Below are 16,754 nucleotides of genomic sequence, written 5' to 3' on the forward strand. Positions count from 1 at the left end.
GGGTTAGTCTCTGTGTCCTCTATTCTGTACCATTGGTCTACCAGTCTGTTTTGGTGCCAATTCCATGCTGTTTTGTAACTATTGCTCTGACGTATAGTTTAAGGTCTGGTATAGTGATGTCGTCTGCTTCACTTTTTCTGCTAAGGAATACTTTAGCTATTCTGGGTCTCTTATTTTTACAGATGAATTTCATGACTAATTTTTCTATTTCTATGAGGAATGTAATTGGGATTTTGATTAGAATTGCATTAAACCTGGATAGTGATTTTGGTAAAAAGATACACTAATACACTGCTGTTGGGACCGAAAATAGGTTCAGCCAATTTGGAAAGCAGTATGGAGATTCCTTGTAAAATTAGGAATGGAACCACCATTTGATCCAGCTATCCCTCTCCTCAGTCTATACCCAAAGGACTTAAAACAGCATACTACAGGGATACAGCCACATCAATGTTCATAGCAGCACAATTCACAATAGCTAAACTGTGGAACCAACTTAGATGCCCTTCAATAGATGAATGGATAAAAAAATGTGGCATATATACACAATGGAGTATTACTCAGCAATAAAAGAAAATAATATCATGGCATTTACAGGTAAATGGATGGAGAAGATAATGCTAAGTAAAGCTAGCCAATCCCAAAAAATCAAATGCCAAATGTTTTCTCTAATATAAAAAGGCTGATTCACAGTGGGGTAGTTAGGGGGAGCATTCTAGGAATAGAGGAACTCTAGAAAAGGCAGAGGGGTGGAAGGGGAAGGGAGGGGGCATGGGGTTAGAAATGATGGTGGAATGTGGTGGCCATCATTATCCAAAGTACATATATGAAGTTACTAATTGGTGTAAATATACTTTGTATACAACCAGAGATATGAAAAAATTGTGCTCTATGTGTGTAATAACAATTGTAATGCATTCCGCTGTCATATATAAATTTTAAAAAATTTAAAAAGCAAAATTTAAAAAAATTCAGGACATGAAAATTATGGAGATTAAATTTTTTCAGAACAAGAACAAAAATTAAAGTATTGTTTTTTTACTATGATATTTGTGTATTTTTTATATTGCATATTATTATTTGTCCACTTTAATCAGAAGACCACCAAGTACTGTTTCTACTGTATTCTGATCTAATAATAATGTCAATAATAATATTAATAACTACTAATAGTTATATCTATATGCAGTATTCAACAAAAATAACCATAATAACTCTAAAAGAGAAGTTTATTGCCCCTGGTCTATATATGATCAAAGTAAGGTTTAGATCAGTAAATCATTTGCAAAAGGTCATATTGTTGATGAATATTGAAGCTAAAATTCTAATCTACCCTTTGGTTATAAACTCTACACATATGCCTACTAAAATGTAGAAATTTAAATTGCTGAATGTTTATATACTTTTCTTTCTTTTGACAAACCTGATACATTGTTCTTGATTTTCAAAATTATATTGTTTGCAAAGTAAATGATTTATAACCATTAGAGCAACAACAAAAACAACAAAAAAATCACTTAAAATATAAACAATACATACAGTTCTCCACAGGAAGAAAGAATAGGGTTGTCAGCAATCTTTGAAAACACAAATCTAAGCAAAACACTCTTTATATTTTATAAATTTTCTTCTTTAGTTATTGAATAACATGTAAGATCTTGAGAATTTGGAAAAAGTTAGATAGCAAATCCATTAAAGCATGGATCTTCTATGTCACTCCTCTTTGACCACTTGAGTACATGATACTCATATAGTTTAAGCAATTTTTACAATTATTTAATGGAAAAACCTAAGTCCTGAACTTTGGTTTTCAAGATTCCATATTTAATGTTTTCTCTGCATGACCATGACAAAAAAAAAAAAAAAAAAAAACATAATATTTAGACCAGTGCTTGTGAACTGGTTTTCTATGTCTCTGGGACTATAAAACTACCTAACATGAATTAGTCATGAAGAGAACTGATGGAGAGGATTTCCTATTCCACAATGATCTTAAATGTCAATAAATCAAATTTATTAAGGGACCCTGGGAGAAAATGAATTATTTATTCATCCATTTAACATATATCTACTGAGTGTTATGATATGCCGGGTCCTTGATTATAGTTCTAGTACTAAATGTGAAACAAGAAAATAAGGAGAGGTTGAGAGATTCATGTATTCAAAAAGAATTACTAGATTTGTTGGCATAGGATCATACTAAATAAATAATAGAGATTTTCGAAGACAATTGGTAAAATGGTCCAATTATCTTTGCCTCCTGATATATGTGCCTTGTATAATACCCTTACTTTACCTAACTTAGTAACCCCTTCAATTTAGTAACTTACTTCTCACAAACTGAACAGAAAAAGTGATGGTATGAGATTTCAGAAGTCACATTATACTAAGATGTTGGTTCATCTTAGTATATCCTTCTTTCTCTCCCACTCCCTTTCCTTTGAATCACTCACTCTGAAAAACACAGAAGCCATGTTATTAGAGCATATAGACAGCACATGGAGAGGACCACATTGCAAGAAAATTAAGTCTCCTATAGACAACCATGTCAATGAGCTGAGACAATGAGTCAATGAGCTCTTCAACCTCAGGTGAGCCCTGGGTGACTGCAGTCCTGGCCAACAACTTCCCTACAACTTCCATGAATGACTTTGAACCATGCCCACTCACCTAAGCTGCCCCAAGATTCCTGACCTCAGAAAATATGAGAAAATAAATGTTTATTATTTTAATTTGGTAAGTTTAGGGAAATTTTTTAAGCAGCAATAGATAATTAATATAAAGAGGATATGATCTGATACAGCTCTGGATTTTTAAGGAGGCAGGGAAATGAAGTGTAATTTGGTGGCTGGACCACACTATTGTAGCAAATAAGAAATAAAGGGCTGATTCAATGCTGAAGAAAAAGATTTGCCCATTACTGTCTAGTCCACTCATCCTTTTTATATTGAGAAGTAATGTAAGTCAGTCATTCTAAATGAAAAGAAAGTTTAGTGAATAAGGTTTCAGAGCTTTGAAAATTAATGACAAATTTTCAGAAATTCCTCTGAGAAAAGTAGCAAGACCCCAAAATTTGAGTGCATAATGTCTCTGCAATAGTCTGAATGTGTGTCCCCCCACCCCCCCAAATTCATGTTGAAGTCTAATCACCAAGGCTATAAGCATTAAGAGGTACAGTGTTTAGGAGGTAGAGCCCTCCTGATTGGATTAATGGAATTAGTACTCTGATACAGAGGTTTGAAGGAGCTTGTTTGTTCAGCCCACCATGTGAGGGCACTTACAAATATGAGCCATGGGGCCTCACCAGACATCAAATCTGATGGTACCTTTCTCTTAATCTCCATTGCCTCCAGAAATATAAGCACTGAATTTTTGTTGTTTATAAATTATCCATTCCAAACCATTTTTATAATAGCCCCAAAGGACTAAGATAATTTAATTATGAGATAATACTAAACATTTCCAAAAATAAAAACAAAAGGAAAAATATATAAACATCAGTTAACAACTAAACCAAATGTAACTACTTGACTTACTATGTATGATTATAGAAGGGTGTGTGTGTGTTTGTGTATTGGTCTTTTTTCACATTGTTTTATAAAATAAATGAGTTATGACTATAACAATTATACAAGGTTATATAACTGAAAGGGTTTGCAAAATTGTATAAAACCTACTTGTATAATAAATTATTCCAGGTAGAAATAAAGCAAAGCAGGAGAAGGAATGTACAGCTAGTACAGGGGCCTGAGAAACTTAAAGGCACACCTACCCAGAATCCTTTCACAGGAGGTAGTTTCATCTTTGTATTGTGAACCATTGGGATATATACAAGACACCCTAGCAGACTTCAGACAAATAATTTCAGCGGGGTCTTTCTATGTACAGCTGGTCATATAGCCAAGTTGAGCTATGTAATTGGATGAACTAGGTGTAGGCCATCAAACTACATACACATCTATAAACATATCACAAAACAGATTATAAACTTAAACATTATATATAATTGGGTAGTTCACTCATCCTTATTGTGCTCAAAAGTCATTTCAGGTTGAGTTTCCCTTATCCAAAAATGGGATCAGAAGTATTTTACATTGTGGATTTTTTCAGATTGGAGGATGTTTGTATATACATAGTGAGATATTTAGAGAATGAGAGAAAACTCTAAACTCAAAATCCATATTTATGTTTCTTACACATCCTGTACACATAAATTTGAGATAACTTTATACAATATTTTTAGTGTGCCGCATCACATGAGGTCAGGAGTAGAATTTTCTACTTGTGACATCATGTAAGAGATCAAATGTTTGAGATTTTGGAGTACTTCAGATTTCAGATTTCTGGATTAGATATGTTCAACTTGTACCAGACTTCCAGGCATCCCTGACAATAATATCGAGATGTCCCAGTCCAGCTGGAAAATAATTTATAAAATGACCATTGAAAACAAAAGAAATACATATGTGAAAGAAATATGCGAAAATTATTTCACATGTTATATATAATAGCACATAAATTATACATACATAATTATTTTAAGTATAATAGATGAAGTGATAAAATAACATCTACATATCATTTAGTGAATGGATTTAAATATAAACATGTCATTTTTGCATATATATATGTTTATAATAGGCATAATAATGCTTATCATGTGACTCTGAAAACTGGTTTAACAAGACAGAAAACATGCGAATATAGACAGTGAAAATATTCTAAAAACATACAAATATAAACTGACAGCAATACAACCAGACTTTAAGGTTTTAGGATTACATAGTTAGATTTGTAATATTCTAATCCTGCTGGGTGGGGACAAGCATACCAGTGTCTTTAAGTAAGATACTTTCTTTATCATGTGACTAAATTTGTGATTGGTTGAATCCATGTTAGGCTCTCTTTAGAATGAGTTCTTTCTTAGAGTTCACTGACTTTGTGTTCTAATGTTGATCGATCACTTTCTAGGACTGCGGGACATCTGTCATCTTGTAATTTTTTTTTTTTTTTTATTATATCCCTGGGTTAGATTTACTATTTCAGATTTCCATGCATTATTACTTCTGTATATTCCATTCCTTGTTTTTAAGCATATTTTCAAGTAACTTCTTAAAACATATTCTGAGTTCTTACATATACAAAAAAAGGATTTTATTTTTCACATTATTTAAATGAATACAGTTTTTGTAGCAGTCTGTCTGTTTTTCATGTCTACAACAAAATACCCAAGGCTGGATAATTTTATCAAGGAAAGAGAATCACTTAGCTCAGAGTTCTAAGATTCAAAGTCAAGGTGCCAGCATTGGCTCAGCTCTGGTGAGGAACTCATAGCAGATGGGACCACAACAGCAGGAACACATACAAGAAGGAGACATCACATTGCTAAAACAGTAAGCCAGAGAGCCTGGGGTCCCTCAGTCCCTTCCAAGAAACTAAAGACTTGATTCATGGACTTCCCACTAGGTCCCACCTACTAAGATCATACCTGCTCTCCTAACATTGCCACACTGGGAACCAAGCTTGGGGAAAAAGCCCAAACCATAACCAAACTACAGCAATATTCTAAGTTTGTATTAATTTTCCTATGCAACATGAAGCAATTACTTCTTGCCTTACAGAATCCAGTGCTGCTGATAAAAAATTTATAAGTAAAAGTGAAACCCATACCTTCTCAGCAGACCCCTCATGCAGACATTCTAGACTAAAGCTTTTACTGCTTTCGTTCATCTATCTCTATATGTCCAGTTGCTTTCAATCTTCTGAATACTTTTTGTTCATTAGTTTTCTGTGATGGTCCTTGCTTTTGTCATTATGGTTTTATTGTCTTTCTGTTCACTTACTGGTATTATTTAAAAGGATGTTAGACTAGGATGGCACAGATATATCTGATGGATTTCCTTTTTTAGCTTTTAATTTTATTTTATAGTACTGGAGGTCAAAACCAGGCCCTTGCACATGCTAGGCAAGTGCTCTACCACTGACCTATAATCCCAGCCCTTTTCTTTAGTTTTTTTGATACCGTTTGTTGCTAACTTGCCCAGGCTGGCCTCTAAATTGTGATTCTCTTGCTTCAGCCTTCTGAGTAGCTGTAATTACAGGCATGCACTATCATACCTGGCTTGTTGGTTGTTTAAATATATAGAAAAACAAAACAAAACAAAACTTTGCTAATCTCCAGATTCAATATTATTTGAGTCAAACTATGAACATAGGTAATAGGGAGTGGATATAACCCCAGCACATTATATACATGCATAAATATGCCACAATGAAACTCATTATTCTGCATAATTAATATGCACTAATAAAAATAATTCTAAAGTAATAAACACAGCAAGGCACAATGGCATATGTCTGTAACCCCAATAGCTCCAGAGGGTGAAGCAGGAGGACCATATGTTCAAAGCCAGTCTAAGCAAAGTTGAGGCACTAATCAACTCGGGGACATCCTTTCTCTAAATAAAATACAAAATGGGGTTGGGAATGTGGCTCAGTGATTGAGTGCCCCTGAGTTCAATTCTCAGTACTCCACAAATAAATAAATAAATAGATAAATAAATAAAATACCTTTGTTTTAAAAAATGAGCACAATCAATAAACATTAGTAACTATTTACTAACAGAAGCATTTGATGGAAGGATGAATAAAGAAATTAGGTAGGAGATATGGCAAGAGAAGTACAATATTTTAATATATTGCTTCTTTCATCAAAAACAATTGTTTTGAAAATCAATATCTGTAGTCTAATTCTTCTTTCTAGTTATGTGGAAATTTTGAGGCATGTGAAAAAGAAATGTGCATAACCTTTCCTAAATCACCGTAACTTACAATCAACACTTGACTTTAGAATATCTGGAATCTTAAAGAAATACTGCCAGCACTGTTTATAATAAATGATACCTTCAAAAATCCCTATATCAGCAGAGAAATTTTATAATATAAATTGTTCACTTAACTTTAACTGCTACAGATTTTGGCAGACAGTAAAATTAAATGGTGGATGATCACCAGAATATATTACAATTTTCAAGATACCACCAGGTTACTAATACATTTCAAGTGAAGAAATCTCATACTAGATTCTTGGCTCGCTGTATGGGATTGTTAAGCAGTAATACACACATTCTGTAATTGATGAAAGAGGAAGCTGTAAATTGCCATGAGCTAGAAAATTTGATTTGTGAAGTGAAAATGTATGTCAGCAGAAATTAGCATGGCATATGGTGGGAAGGGCACTCTCACTGAAAATCTCTTTGGCTTTTCTTGAATTATTTCTATCTTCCTTAACTTGATTAACTGAACACTTTATTGATGTCCACTTGTTCTACTCCCAGCATTGTTCTTCCAATTATGTGACTATCATTTAGAACAACCTTCCCTCCTTCAGTGAAATACTCTTTGCTTTCTTCATGGACAATCTTGAGATAGCCACTATGCCTAAGTTCTCTCCCAAGTTAAAGAGAGGTAATAATTTTTAATTCACAACCTGTTGATAATTAGTTTTTGTTCATTGAATAAATATTCACAGTTATTATTAAAACTTATAGATAATGTTGTCATTTGCACATGTTGGTCTGATAGTTTATTTTTCTCTTTACAATGATTTGCTCTCTCATCATTTGCTTTCCCGTCTATAAAGTCTGATATCATAAATATGCCTTATTTTGGTAACTGCTACAGGTATCTCTTACCTTAGAAATGGTTAATGGGTTGCTTACTAGACTTGCTATTATCTTAAAACTTTACCATATAATTATGTTTGTTTTGACCACCTACATGCAACTAGTAATATATTGGAGGAACTACAGAGGAATTGACACTAAAGATAATAGGTAAGGAGAAGATCAGGATGCAAAGGTTAAGACCATTGCAAATTAAATTCTGTTGTCAGCACTAATTACTTACCACCAAAAGAAATGCAGTCCGATTTATGTACTTGATTTCACATGATGTATACCCTCTCTAAAGTCAGAGGAAAGAAAATCTAAGGGACACACTACCTCAGTTTATTCTCTAAGACTCAGTGACCTTGAGCCTCAAATTTAGTTTTATAGAGGAGTATATAAAAATTTTACCAGCTTACATCAATAAATATAAAACCAGACTTTCCAGGCTATATATAAAGATGTCTAAAAAAGTAAAATTAATTGTCTCTGCAGCTGAGGGCTATTAATACATGAAATATACTTGTAACAACTGATGGGAGTTATTTCATTAGTTTCACAAATCTGGTTTTCAAAATAGAGTGAAGAGTCTTAATTGTTGGATTACCTGGAAGATAGCTGTCTAGCCGGGAGCTTCCTATCAGCTGTGCTATGGCATAATGGTATGCGTTGGTGATCGAAAGGGGTGTTGAAATATTAAACATAGACCTCAGGATAGTGGGAAAGGAGCTAAGACTGCTCCAGACCCCAGAGATTCTGATCTCCACTGGTCTCAAGCATTCACTTCTCCTTTCCCAGTGGCCAGGTAAACACTGTGATTCTAAAAGCATTAATCTATGCTGATATGAAGATTGTTCATACTTGCTCATCTTAAAATGAATCAAATCAAGGTCCTTCCTGTTTAGAGTTAAAATAAATACAGTCTTATTGTACATTTGAAAAGCAAATAGCATCCAGGCCTGTAAATTTGTCATTATTATAGTTTTAAAAAAGAAGAAATTACCAAAGAATATGCTTTCCTACTTTTTCAAGAATTTCATAGACTTCCTTCTGCTTTCATAAAAGCAGCAAAGCAACCATTAATTTATTAAGCCACTCTCTTGACAATAAATTATATTCATGTCATATATTCTGTTATGGTACATCTTTCCTGGAACACACCTAGATTTGGAGTGGTGTCACAATACTTCATTTAATAAATCTACCAGGCATAAAGCATGCTTTTATACCTGTTTTGAAAACTGCATAAACTAGCAGAAAGAACTGAGTTTGAACAAGCTGCTGGGAAGGCAGTGCTCCTGGCTGGATGATATGGGTAGAAATGGTTCCATGCCTTGGTGATGACCAGTCAAGCTAATAAAATCAATACTCAATTTTCCTATTATGTTGTTCCCATGTCGATAATCATCTTCTGCTTCACCACCTCTACTTCATAAACCCTAAAGCCCTTTCCATACTGGGGAATCTTCCAGTGAGGTAGTGTGAAGCAGAGATTTGTCTCCATAGAAGCTCAAAAGACAGGTTATCTCCCACTCCATATGCAGACAGTCAAGGGGTAGACACATGATTCACATTATCCTAATATGATGCCTCATACAAGGAAGTAGAATTCAAAGCAAGTGATACAAAAGCAGGTGTATTTCATGGTTTATTCCAGTGTAGAGTATCTGGAATATAGTCACAAATGAACATGCCATCTGTGGGATATAGTGTTATAACTCTACAATGCTGTTAGTGCCATTAAATATTAAGAGTGGCCTGAAACAGAACTTCAAACAGCTGTTCTTTGGGACATCTTTGATTGTATTTCCTATATGTAGCATTTCTTATGGTTTCCCATTTCTTTTCTTGTTCTCTAACATTTCTCTATGTGTTTTTCTGCTTTACTGAGCCATCAATAGTTTCTGTGGTTTGCAACCTAGAGTCAAAAGAATACTTTATATTTGATCCATTTAAACATATACTACTCTTATTCCTATTTTACCAAATTAAAGTCGATAGAATAAAACTGAATTTACCTTTTTTACAGAAGTATGTGAAAGTAGGATCAGAATGAAAGATATAACCTATTTCTCTTTCTAGATAATGTCATGTATGCCTAAAGAAGATGCATCTGAGTAGTTGCAGAGTTAAAGAAAACACAAGACCACTGGAACATCATCACATTGCTGAAGAACCACACAGTAGCTCCCCACTCTCTTATTCTTCTTTAAATTCTCCCTTTCTTTTAGTCCATGCCAATTACCTTCCTTGTTTTCAATCCATCTTCATTTTTCAGCAAACTCAAAGTTACACAATGTACATTTTCCAGGTATATAGGAAAGTTTTAGCCTCTCTTTATGCTTCTGGAGAATCTGTTCTTTTATATTATTTTTTTATTATTTTTTCTTTTATATTCTGTTCCTTTATATTACTTTTGACATTATTTTTTCCAATATGTGAGAATGTATTCTTCTTGTTAATAAGGCTGTACCAGAAGTGGGTTTTTATTTAGTCCATGTACAGTATGCCAAAGTCAGAAAATCATTTCTAATACACAATACATATGAGGAGTTGCATTCTTACACCACTTTCCTTTTTGTTGATTAAGTTTATATTTCCATTTACTTAACAGGGAAAATAAGAAGTATCCTCAGTTCCCTAACTGGATTTGGGTCCTATAAAAATGCAGTCATCCTTGGACAGAAAACAGAGTCATACTTGACTCAACTCACAATGTTACTCAAGGACCCTCATTCGTGGGAAAACAAAAGCCCTTTCAAGGCCATGAGATCTTCCTTAAAGAGGGTGGGTTGTTAGTTAACTCTCATATTTGTAGACTGTGAAGACACTTGGTGAGCCAGGTGATCTGCAGAGAGAAGTCCCTTGTTAATGGACTCTGACTAGTTGTGTTAAAGAGTGTCAGATTCATACAGTAGATAGGGTAGAGAGAGAAGATGGGAGGGGAGGGGAGGGGGGATAGTAGAGTGCCGCAGTCTGGCTGGGCACAATTCAGGAGCCACTTGTCAAAAGAAACTAACTTTATTTTTAGAACCACACAAGATAAACAAAACAGCTCCTCAGGAAAAAACCCTCAGAGCCCAACTGCCACCACCGGCTTCCCACAAGCCACACACCCCAACAAGCCGGTGGTGGCAGTTGGGCTCTGAGGGTTTTTTCCTGAGGAGCTCTTTTGTTTATCGTGTGTGGTTCTAAAAATAAAGTTAGTTTCTTTTGACAAGTGGCTCCTGAATTGTGCCCAGCCAGACTGCGGCAGTAGAGGATAGGGAAAGGTAGCAGAATACAACAGTTACTAATATGGCATTATGTAAAAATGTGAATGTGTAACAGATGTGATTCTGCAATTTGTATTTGGGGTAAAAATGGGAGTTCATAACCCACTTGAATCTAATGTATGAAATATGATATGTCAAGAGCTTTGTAATGTTTTGAACAACCAATAAAAAAAATTTAAAAAAATAAATAAATAAAAAAATAAAGAGTGTCAGATTCAGGATGAAGTCAAAAGGAACAAAGTACCTAATCCAGAAACCTGATTCATACTGTTTACTATTCCTTACAGGGATTTGCTAGAATCATTAATGAAATTAGGGATCTTTCAGCAGATGAAGTTCAATGATGGCTCCTGTAAGTAACTGAATAAACAAAAGTCATGATATCTTGTTCAAAAGCTTGCTGAAAAACTTTGCAAAAATGTAACCCTAAGTTTTCTGGAAGTAGCTAATGTCTATCTTTGGACAGTAATGAATTACTTCCCTCTGTCCCAGCCTTTGACATGGCCATTGCTTCTGAGGTTTCTATTGTTTTGTTTTTCCTAAATTGGGATGACAACTTACTCCATCCCTCAGCTATGTTATACAACATCAGAATATAATCTTGTTGTAGAAAATTTCAAGTTTAAAGTTTAGAGAAGGACTTACCCATGGACAGATATTGGAGCAGTTAATTCTAAATTAAAGGGAATCAGAAGCACCTTTGCAAAGGTAGGATCATTGAGAAAATGTTAAAGATAATTTTGTTTTGAGAGGGCAATAGAGAAGAGAAAGCATTACAACTTTGGAAAAGATGTAGCAAAACCATAGGGGACCTATTTGAGAAGTTTTGTTTTTATTATTATTATTTTTTAATGTAACACAAGAAAAAAGATAGGCTTTTGCAGAAATGCCAAGAGAAAACATAGGTATATATTTTTCTCCTGCAGCTTATATTCTGTTCTGAAAAGAAATAGCATATGTAGAAATTATAAGCACATTTAAAAAGTTCATGGACAGCAAGTAGTTGTCTGGAAGACTGTAACTGAAAGGCACAACCACAACACCTCAGAATATAAAGAATTCACTAGGCTAAAGGGAGTGCAGAAAGGTTTCTAGAAGACAAGATATAAGTGTTTGTTGAAAGATGGATATAATTTGATGTGAGAAAAAATGTATAGGGATATCAAAATGAGGGATGGCATGGAGAAGACCTAAAGGTAGCAACAATTCTTGCATATACACATGATTGTGAAAGTATCAACTTAGCTAGAATAGAAGATATATTTTGGATAATACTAGGAAAAATGTTGGAAATGAAATTTGTGGTGAATTGCAGGAAGGTAAATTAAGTGAGCAAAGTAGACTGGGTATATTAAGAGAGAGAGAGCAGAGGAGACTATAGCATTGTGGAAACTATGGCCCAGGCTCAACAAAAGCAAGGACAACACTAAGCTCCAGCCAATTATGTAAACATTATGTCAGTCAATACTCTACTGGATATGTACGAATTAATTGAGTAACATCTAGTAAATAGATCAATTTTCAAATATTGCCGGATGGTAGTTCAAAAGCCTTCATTTTTAAATCTATGACTATTTAAGGTTGTAGGATAGAGATGTAACAAAAGTAGCATGTTTTTTAAAAAGACTATCAATGTAATCACACCTATTAATTTAATCATTAACTTAATCAAGTCTATATACCTTAGAAACCAGTTTGAAGAAAAAAATACAACATTTCAGAAATAGGCCTGAATATATTTTCAACTGACTCATTTGCCTTTGAAGGGGAGAAATGTAATTATATGATTCTTCTCTACTCTAGGAGGGAATTCTGGGTATAAATTTTGCAGTTTGGGCTTATCTGGTACTTGATGAATGAGTCTTTAGTTCCCATAACTACCAGTTGCCAACAGTGAATGCCATCAAGATTTTGTGGTCAGATGCATGTAGGTGCTTCTGTTTTGGTCAGTGAACCTGGCTGGCAGTAAAAACAGGTGCAGTTTAGAGATTTGCAACAGATGCTTTGGGGTTTGCTAATTTCTGAATTTGACAGAATCTATAAATCACTCAAAAATATACTATGTCAGTCCACTCGTACATTAGTTTTCCCCAAACCTTATATGAAGAAACTCAAATAAGCCTTCACATTGCAATTCAGAATGTTTGCTGTTTAACAAAAAAGCCAATATATTTTCTCCCCCATCAGGAATTCTTGACAGGTGGAGGAGCTTAGTGACAGGGAAGAATGGGATAGAATCAAGAATTTCACATGGACATTACTGTATTATGCCTCTGACTAAAATGCAGTACTCCAGATGTTGACTACATTTCATTTTAAACCAACTTCTAGTGTGTGTGAACAATGTCAATTCCTGAAATACAACAAAGCAACCTTGCTTCCTAATGCTGAGAAAACATTAGGAAGCAAATCAATTCTTGAAAAAGTGCCAATGAGCCACAATGTCTGATTTAAATCAAAGCTGCCATATTTCAAAACACTTGGTGAGTTAGGTAAGTATGGCTTAGGTTTTATCATTGATGACAATATTTGAAGGCAAATATTGCAAGACTAGAAAGTCTCAGAAATAAAACAACTCACAATAGCATCTCATTAAGCTATTTTCAGGGAGCTTAGTTTAAGTACTGAGAACTATATGAAAGAAAGAGTACCAAAAAACAGGCCACATAATAGCCATTTTTCTTGCTCAAATAGGAACTATTAAGGTTTCATAACTCAAAACATGACATTTCCAATTATGTAATTTGACAATTATTTATAAATAATAAGTTCAAGATAAGAAGCAGAAGTTAACAAAGATGAACATCTCCCATTTAGTTAATGGTGCAGCATAGAATAGTAGGAAGTATTTTCATAGATAATATCTCAGTGGGAGAGAGAATTCGCATATTTTTCAGCTTTAGTTAAGATCAAACTGATATAATTAGATTTTTTTCATCAAATGTATTCTTCAGAATTCCCTTCAGTGAGGCATGCTTTTGATAAATTTCAAGGAAAGCTGTTTGGAGAGAAGTTTGAATTAGACATACTTTAGACTCAGAAGCTTTCTTCAAAGACACACCAAAAATTTATCTGAAAAGCTAGAATGACAAAATTGAGAAGTCATAAACTATACTGTTACATTAATAATAATATTTGTTTTTTAAAAAATAACCCATTAATATGGTATTATGTAAAAATGTGGATGTGTAACCGAGGTGATTCTGCAACTTGTATTTGGGGTAAAAATGGGAGTTCATAACCCACTTGAATCAAATTTATGAAAGATGATATGTCATGAGCTTTGTAATCCTGTGAACAACCAATAAAAAAAATAACACAGGATTATTCTGCATCTATTTTATTTAGGAGATAGGACATAATATACCTGGAAATTTTTAACTAATACATACAGCTAATTAGAGGCAACTGGACTTTTTCTCTCTTGGTTGTTATAATGTAGCCATATTGGTTAGATATCTGATTCAGTCATTAGAAATCATCAAGGCATTAACAAACTTGTAGTTTAATGTGTAGACAACTTCTGTTTTTTTTCTGATTTCAGATTGTGAACAGTATTCTCGTAATACACTTCACATTCTGAACAATTCAGAATTTCACGTTTGCTTCTTTTTGTGCATGTGATGGATACGAACACTTTCTAATGGAGTATAAAATCATACAGTTGGCAATTTATGAAGACATTATCATCACAAAGAGCATGTTTACAAGATATTGCTAATATGACTTAAGCAAAATATAGTAATTCTGGTAGAATTTGCCTATTCAATTCTCTACAAAAAATTATCACTTGGCTGAAGAAAGAATCACTGTTACATTTTTCTTTCACTTACAATTTTATTCTTGAAAGGCAGAAGAAAAAATAAATAAATCAGGGACACAGGCAACTCTGTACTTGGTATCAACCAACAAGAAAGGACCACTAAGATCTAATAAAGTGAAGAGATATTGAATGATCATAACACAATCAACTTCCTAAGCAAGTAAATATATTACCACACCTAATTGAAAAGCCAAGCACTATGTGACCTATTTGTGACACAAGTAACTTTGAGAAGGGCATATAGAAATATAAGTTTAATATCAAGAGTTGTAGGTATACCTCTTCCATCTTTCCTTAGCCCATTTTCAGTGTTTCAGTGTTTTTGAAATAATTTTAAAGACTGAAAAAACCCTGTGCCAAGATTCATCAAAGATTTTATGTATCAACATACTAGGAAAACCAATCATTGATTCTTTACAAATCTTTCTAAGTTTTACTTCTAGCATAGCTCTTCAGAACCAGTCTCTAGTGAAGGTTATTTAACTGTTGGTATGTTTCTCTTTATTAATTCATCACAAAGAGCACCTTTATAATAAAAAGGCAAATAATTTTTTGAAAAAAACAATTCGTTCTTGTCCCTTCTACCCTTTTTAACTAAACAATGTACATACATTTCAAATTTAATATGCCCTATACATAATGTAAACAATGATTCTTTATGATGGATGATTTAAGTAGAGAACTTTAAATATTTTAAGAATCACAGATACACCATCACTCTAAGTTAAAAGGCAATAACAAAATAATTCTACCTGAGGATTATACAAGCTCAAAAATGGTTCTCAGAGGAAAGAATTTTGCCAGGATGACTCATAAAAGTAGTTGATTGCCCTTGTTATGTATGAATCCATACTTCTGTAAGTTTATTGGAGAAATGTCCACCATAATGTTAAAAAGAAGGATGCCATTTTAACAAGTGAATCAAAGTGTTTAGTCACTGATTTTAGAAAATAGCAACAGGTGCTTCAACCCAAACAAAATCCTAGTGACATATTATTTTAAGCAATCAAAGAACATTACATGCAAGAAGAAAATGGCATTTCACAAGCAACCACAGATGAAGGTAGAGAAGACATCTCTGGAAATACATGACAAACTTGTTGTATAATAATGTAATAAAAAAACTGCGGGTATAAATATCACAGCAAAAAGAGGGTCCAGAGACCATTGCATACTTGATAATATACTGTCCTATTTATATATCTAACAGCTCTGACATTAATAAACATTCATAAGTGGCTAAGGTCTTTGGGTAATTTATATAACATATATAACTATAAAAGACCTTTTCTCCTTAGTGAAGATATTTATTTCACCAGGATAAATTTAAAATCACATAACCATGAGTCTTAAGCACCAATCAGATAGTATAGTAATTCCATTGTATGTTGGAACAAGTAAGACAGAATGAGACTCTTTTTCCATATGTATGAATATTGGAATGTCAAACAAATTCAGACAACAAGAACAGTACAGCTGTTCCTGGGAATGGAGACTTACCAGTACTTGTAAGGAAGTTAACATTTCTCATAACACCTTCAGTGTAAGCCCCAGGTTCATAACTGTCCATTTCACCTGTGACAATGTGAGCAACTCTTGCTGCCCTTCCTCTGATAGCTCCTGCAGCACGGTCTAAATTATCTGCATCCTGGTCTCTTAAGGCTATGATACACTTGTTGACATCTTCCAGGATATGGCTCTCTATAAGAAGAGAAATCAAATTAGTCCTGTGTATACCTTTTAAAATCACACAAATGTAGCATGTTCTAATTATGTAAACTTTTGTCTTCAGATACACTGCACACTGAAGGCACTGAGAATTAATAATAAAGAAAAAAAATAAAGATATTTTGTTTATATTTCTTTACCCTTTAACACAAAATTAGTGAAATATAACAAAATTACATTTTGAGAAACATTTTTATTGATTACATACTGTTTTAGATTTTAGTTCCAGCAGAGGATATTTAAGATTTGAATGACATGTAG

The 16,754-nt window shown here is 33.7% G+C and overlaps 1 protein-coding gene across 1 annotated transcript in view; it reads right to left on the reverse strand.

The window, feature by feature from the left end:
• Ctnna3 (catenin alpha 3) overlaps window positions 1-16,754 on the reverse strand; it is a 1,643,966-nt gene that overhangs the window by 406,392 nt on the left and 1,220,820 nt on the right. The window contains exon 12 of the mRNA XM_076834267.1: window positions 16,266-16,466. Coding sequence (XP_076690382.1) covers window positions 16,266-16,466 — 201 coding nt within the window. The remainder of the gene's footprint in view (window positions 1-16,265; window positions 16,467-16,754) is intronic.

The sequence above is a fragment of the Callospermophilus lateralis genome, chromosome 15 (genome assembly GCF_048772815.1).
Source record: "Callospermophilus lateralis isolate mCalLat2 chromosome 15, mCalLat2.hap1, whole genome shotgun sequence".
Taxonomy (NCBI): domain Eukaryota; kingdom Metazoa; phylum Chordata; class Mammalia; order Rodentia; family Sciuridae; genus Callospermophilus; species Callospermophilus lateralis.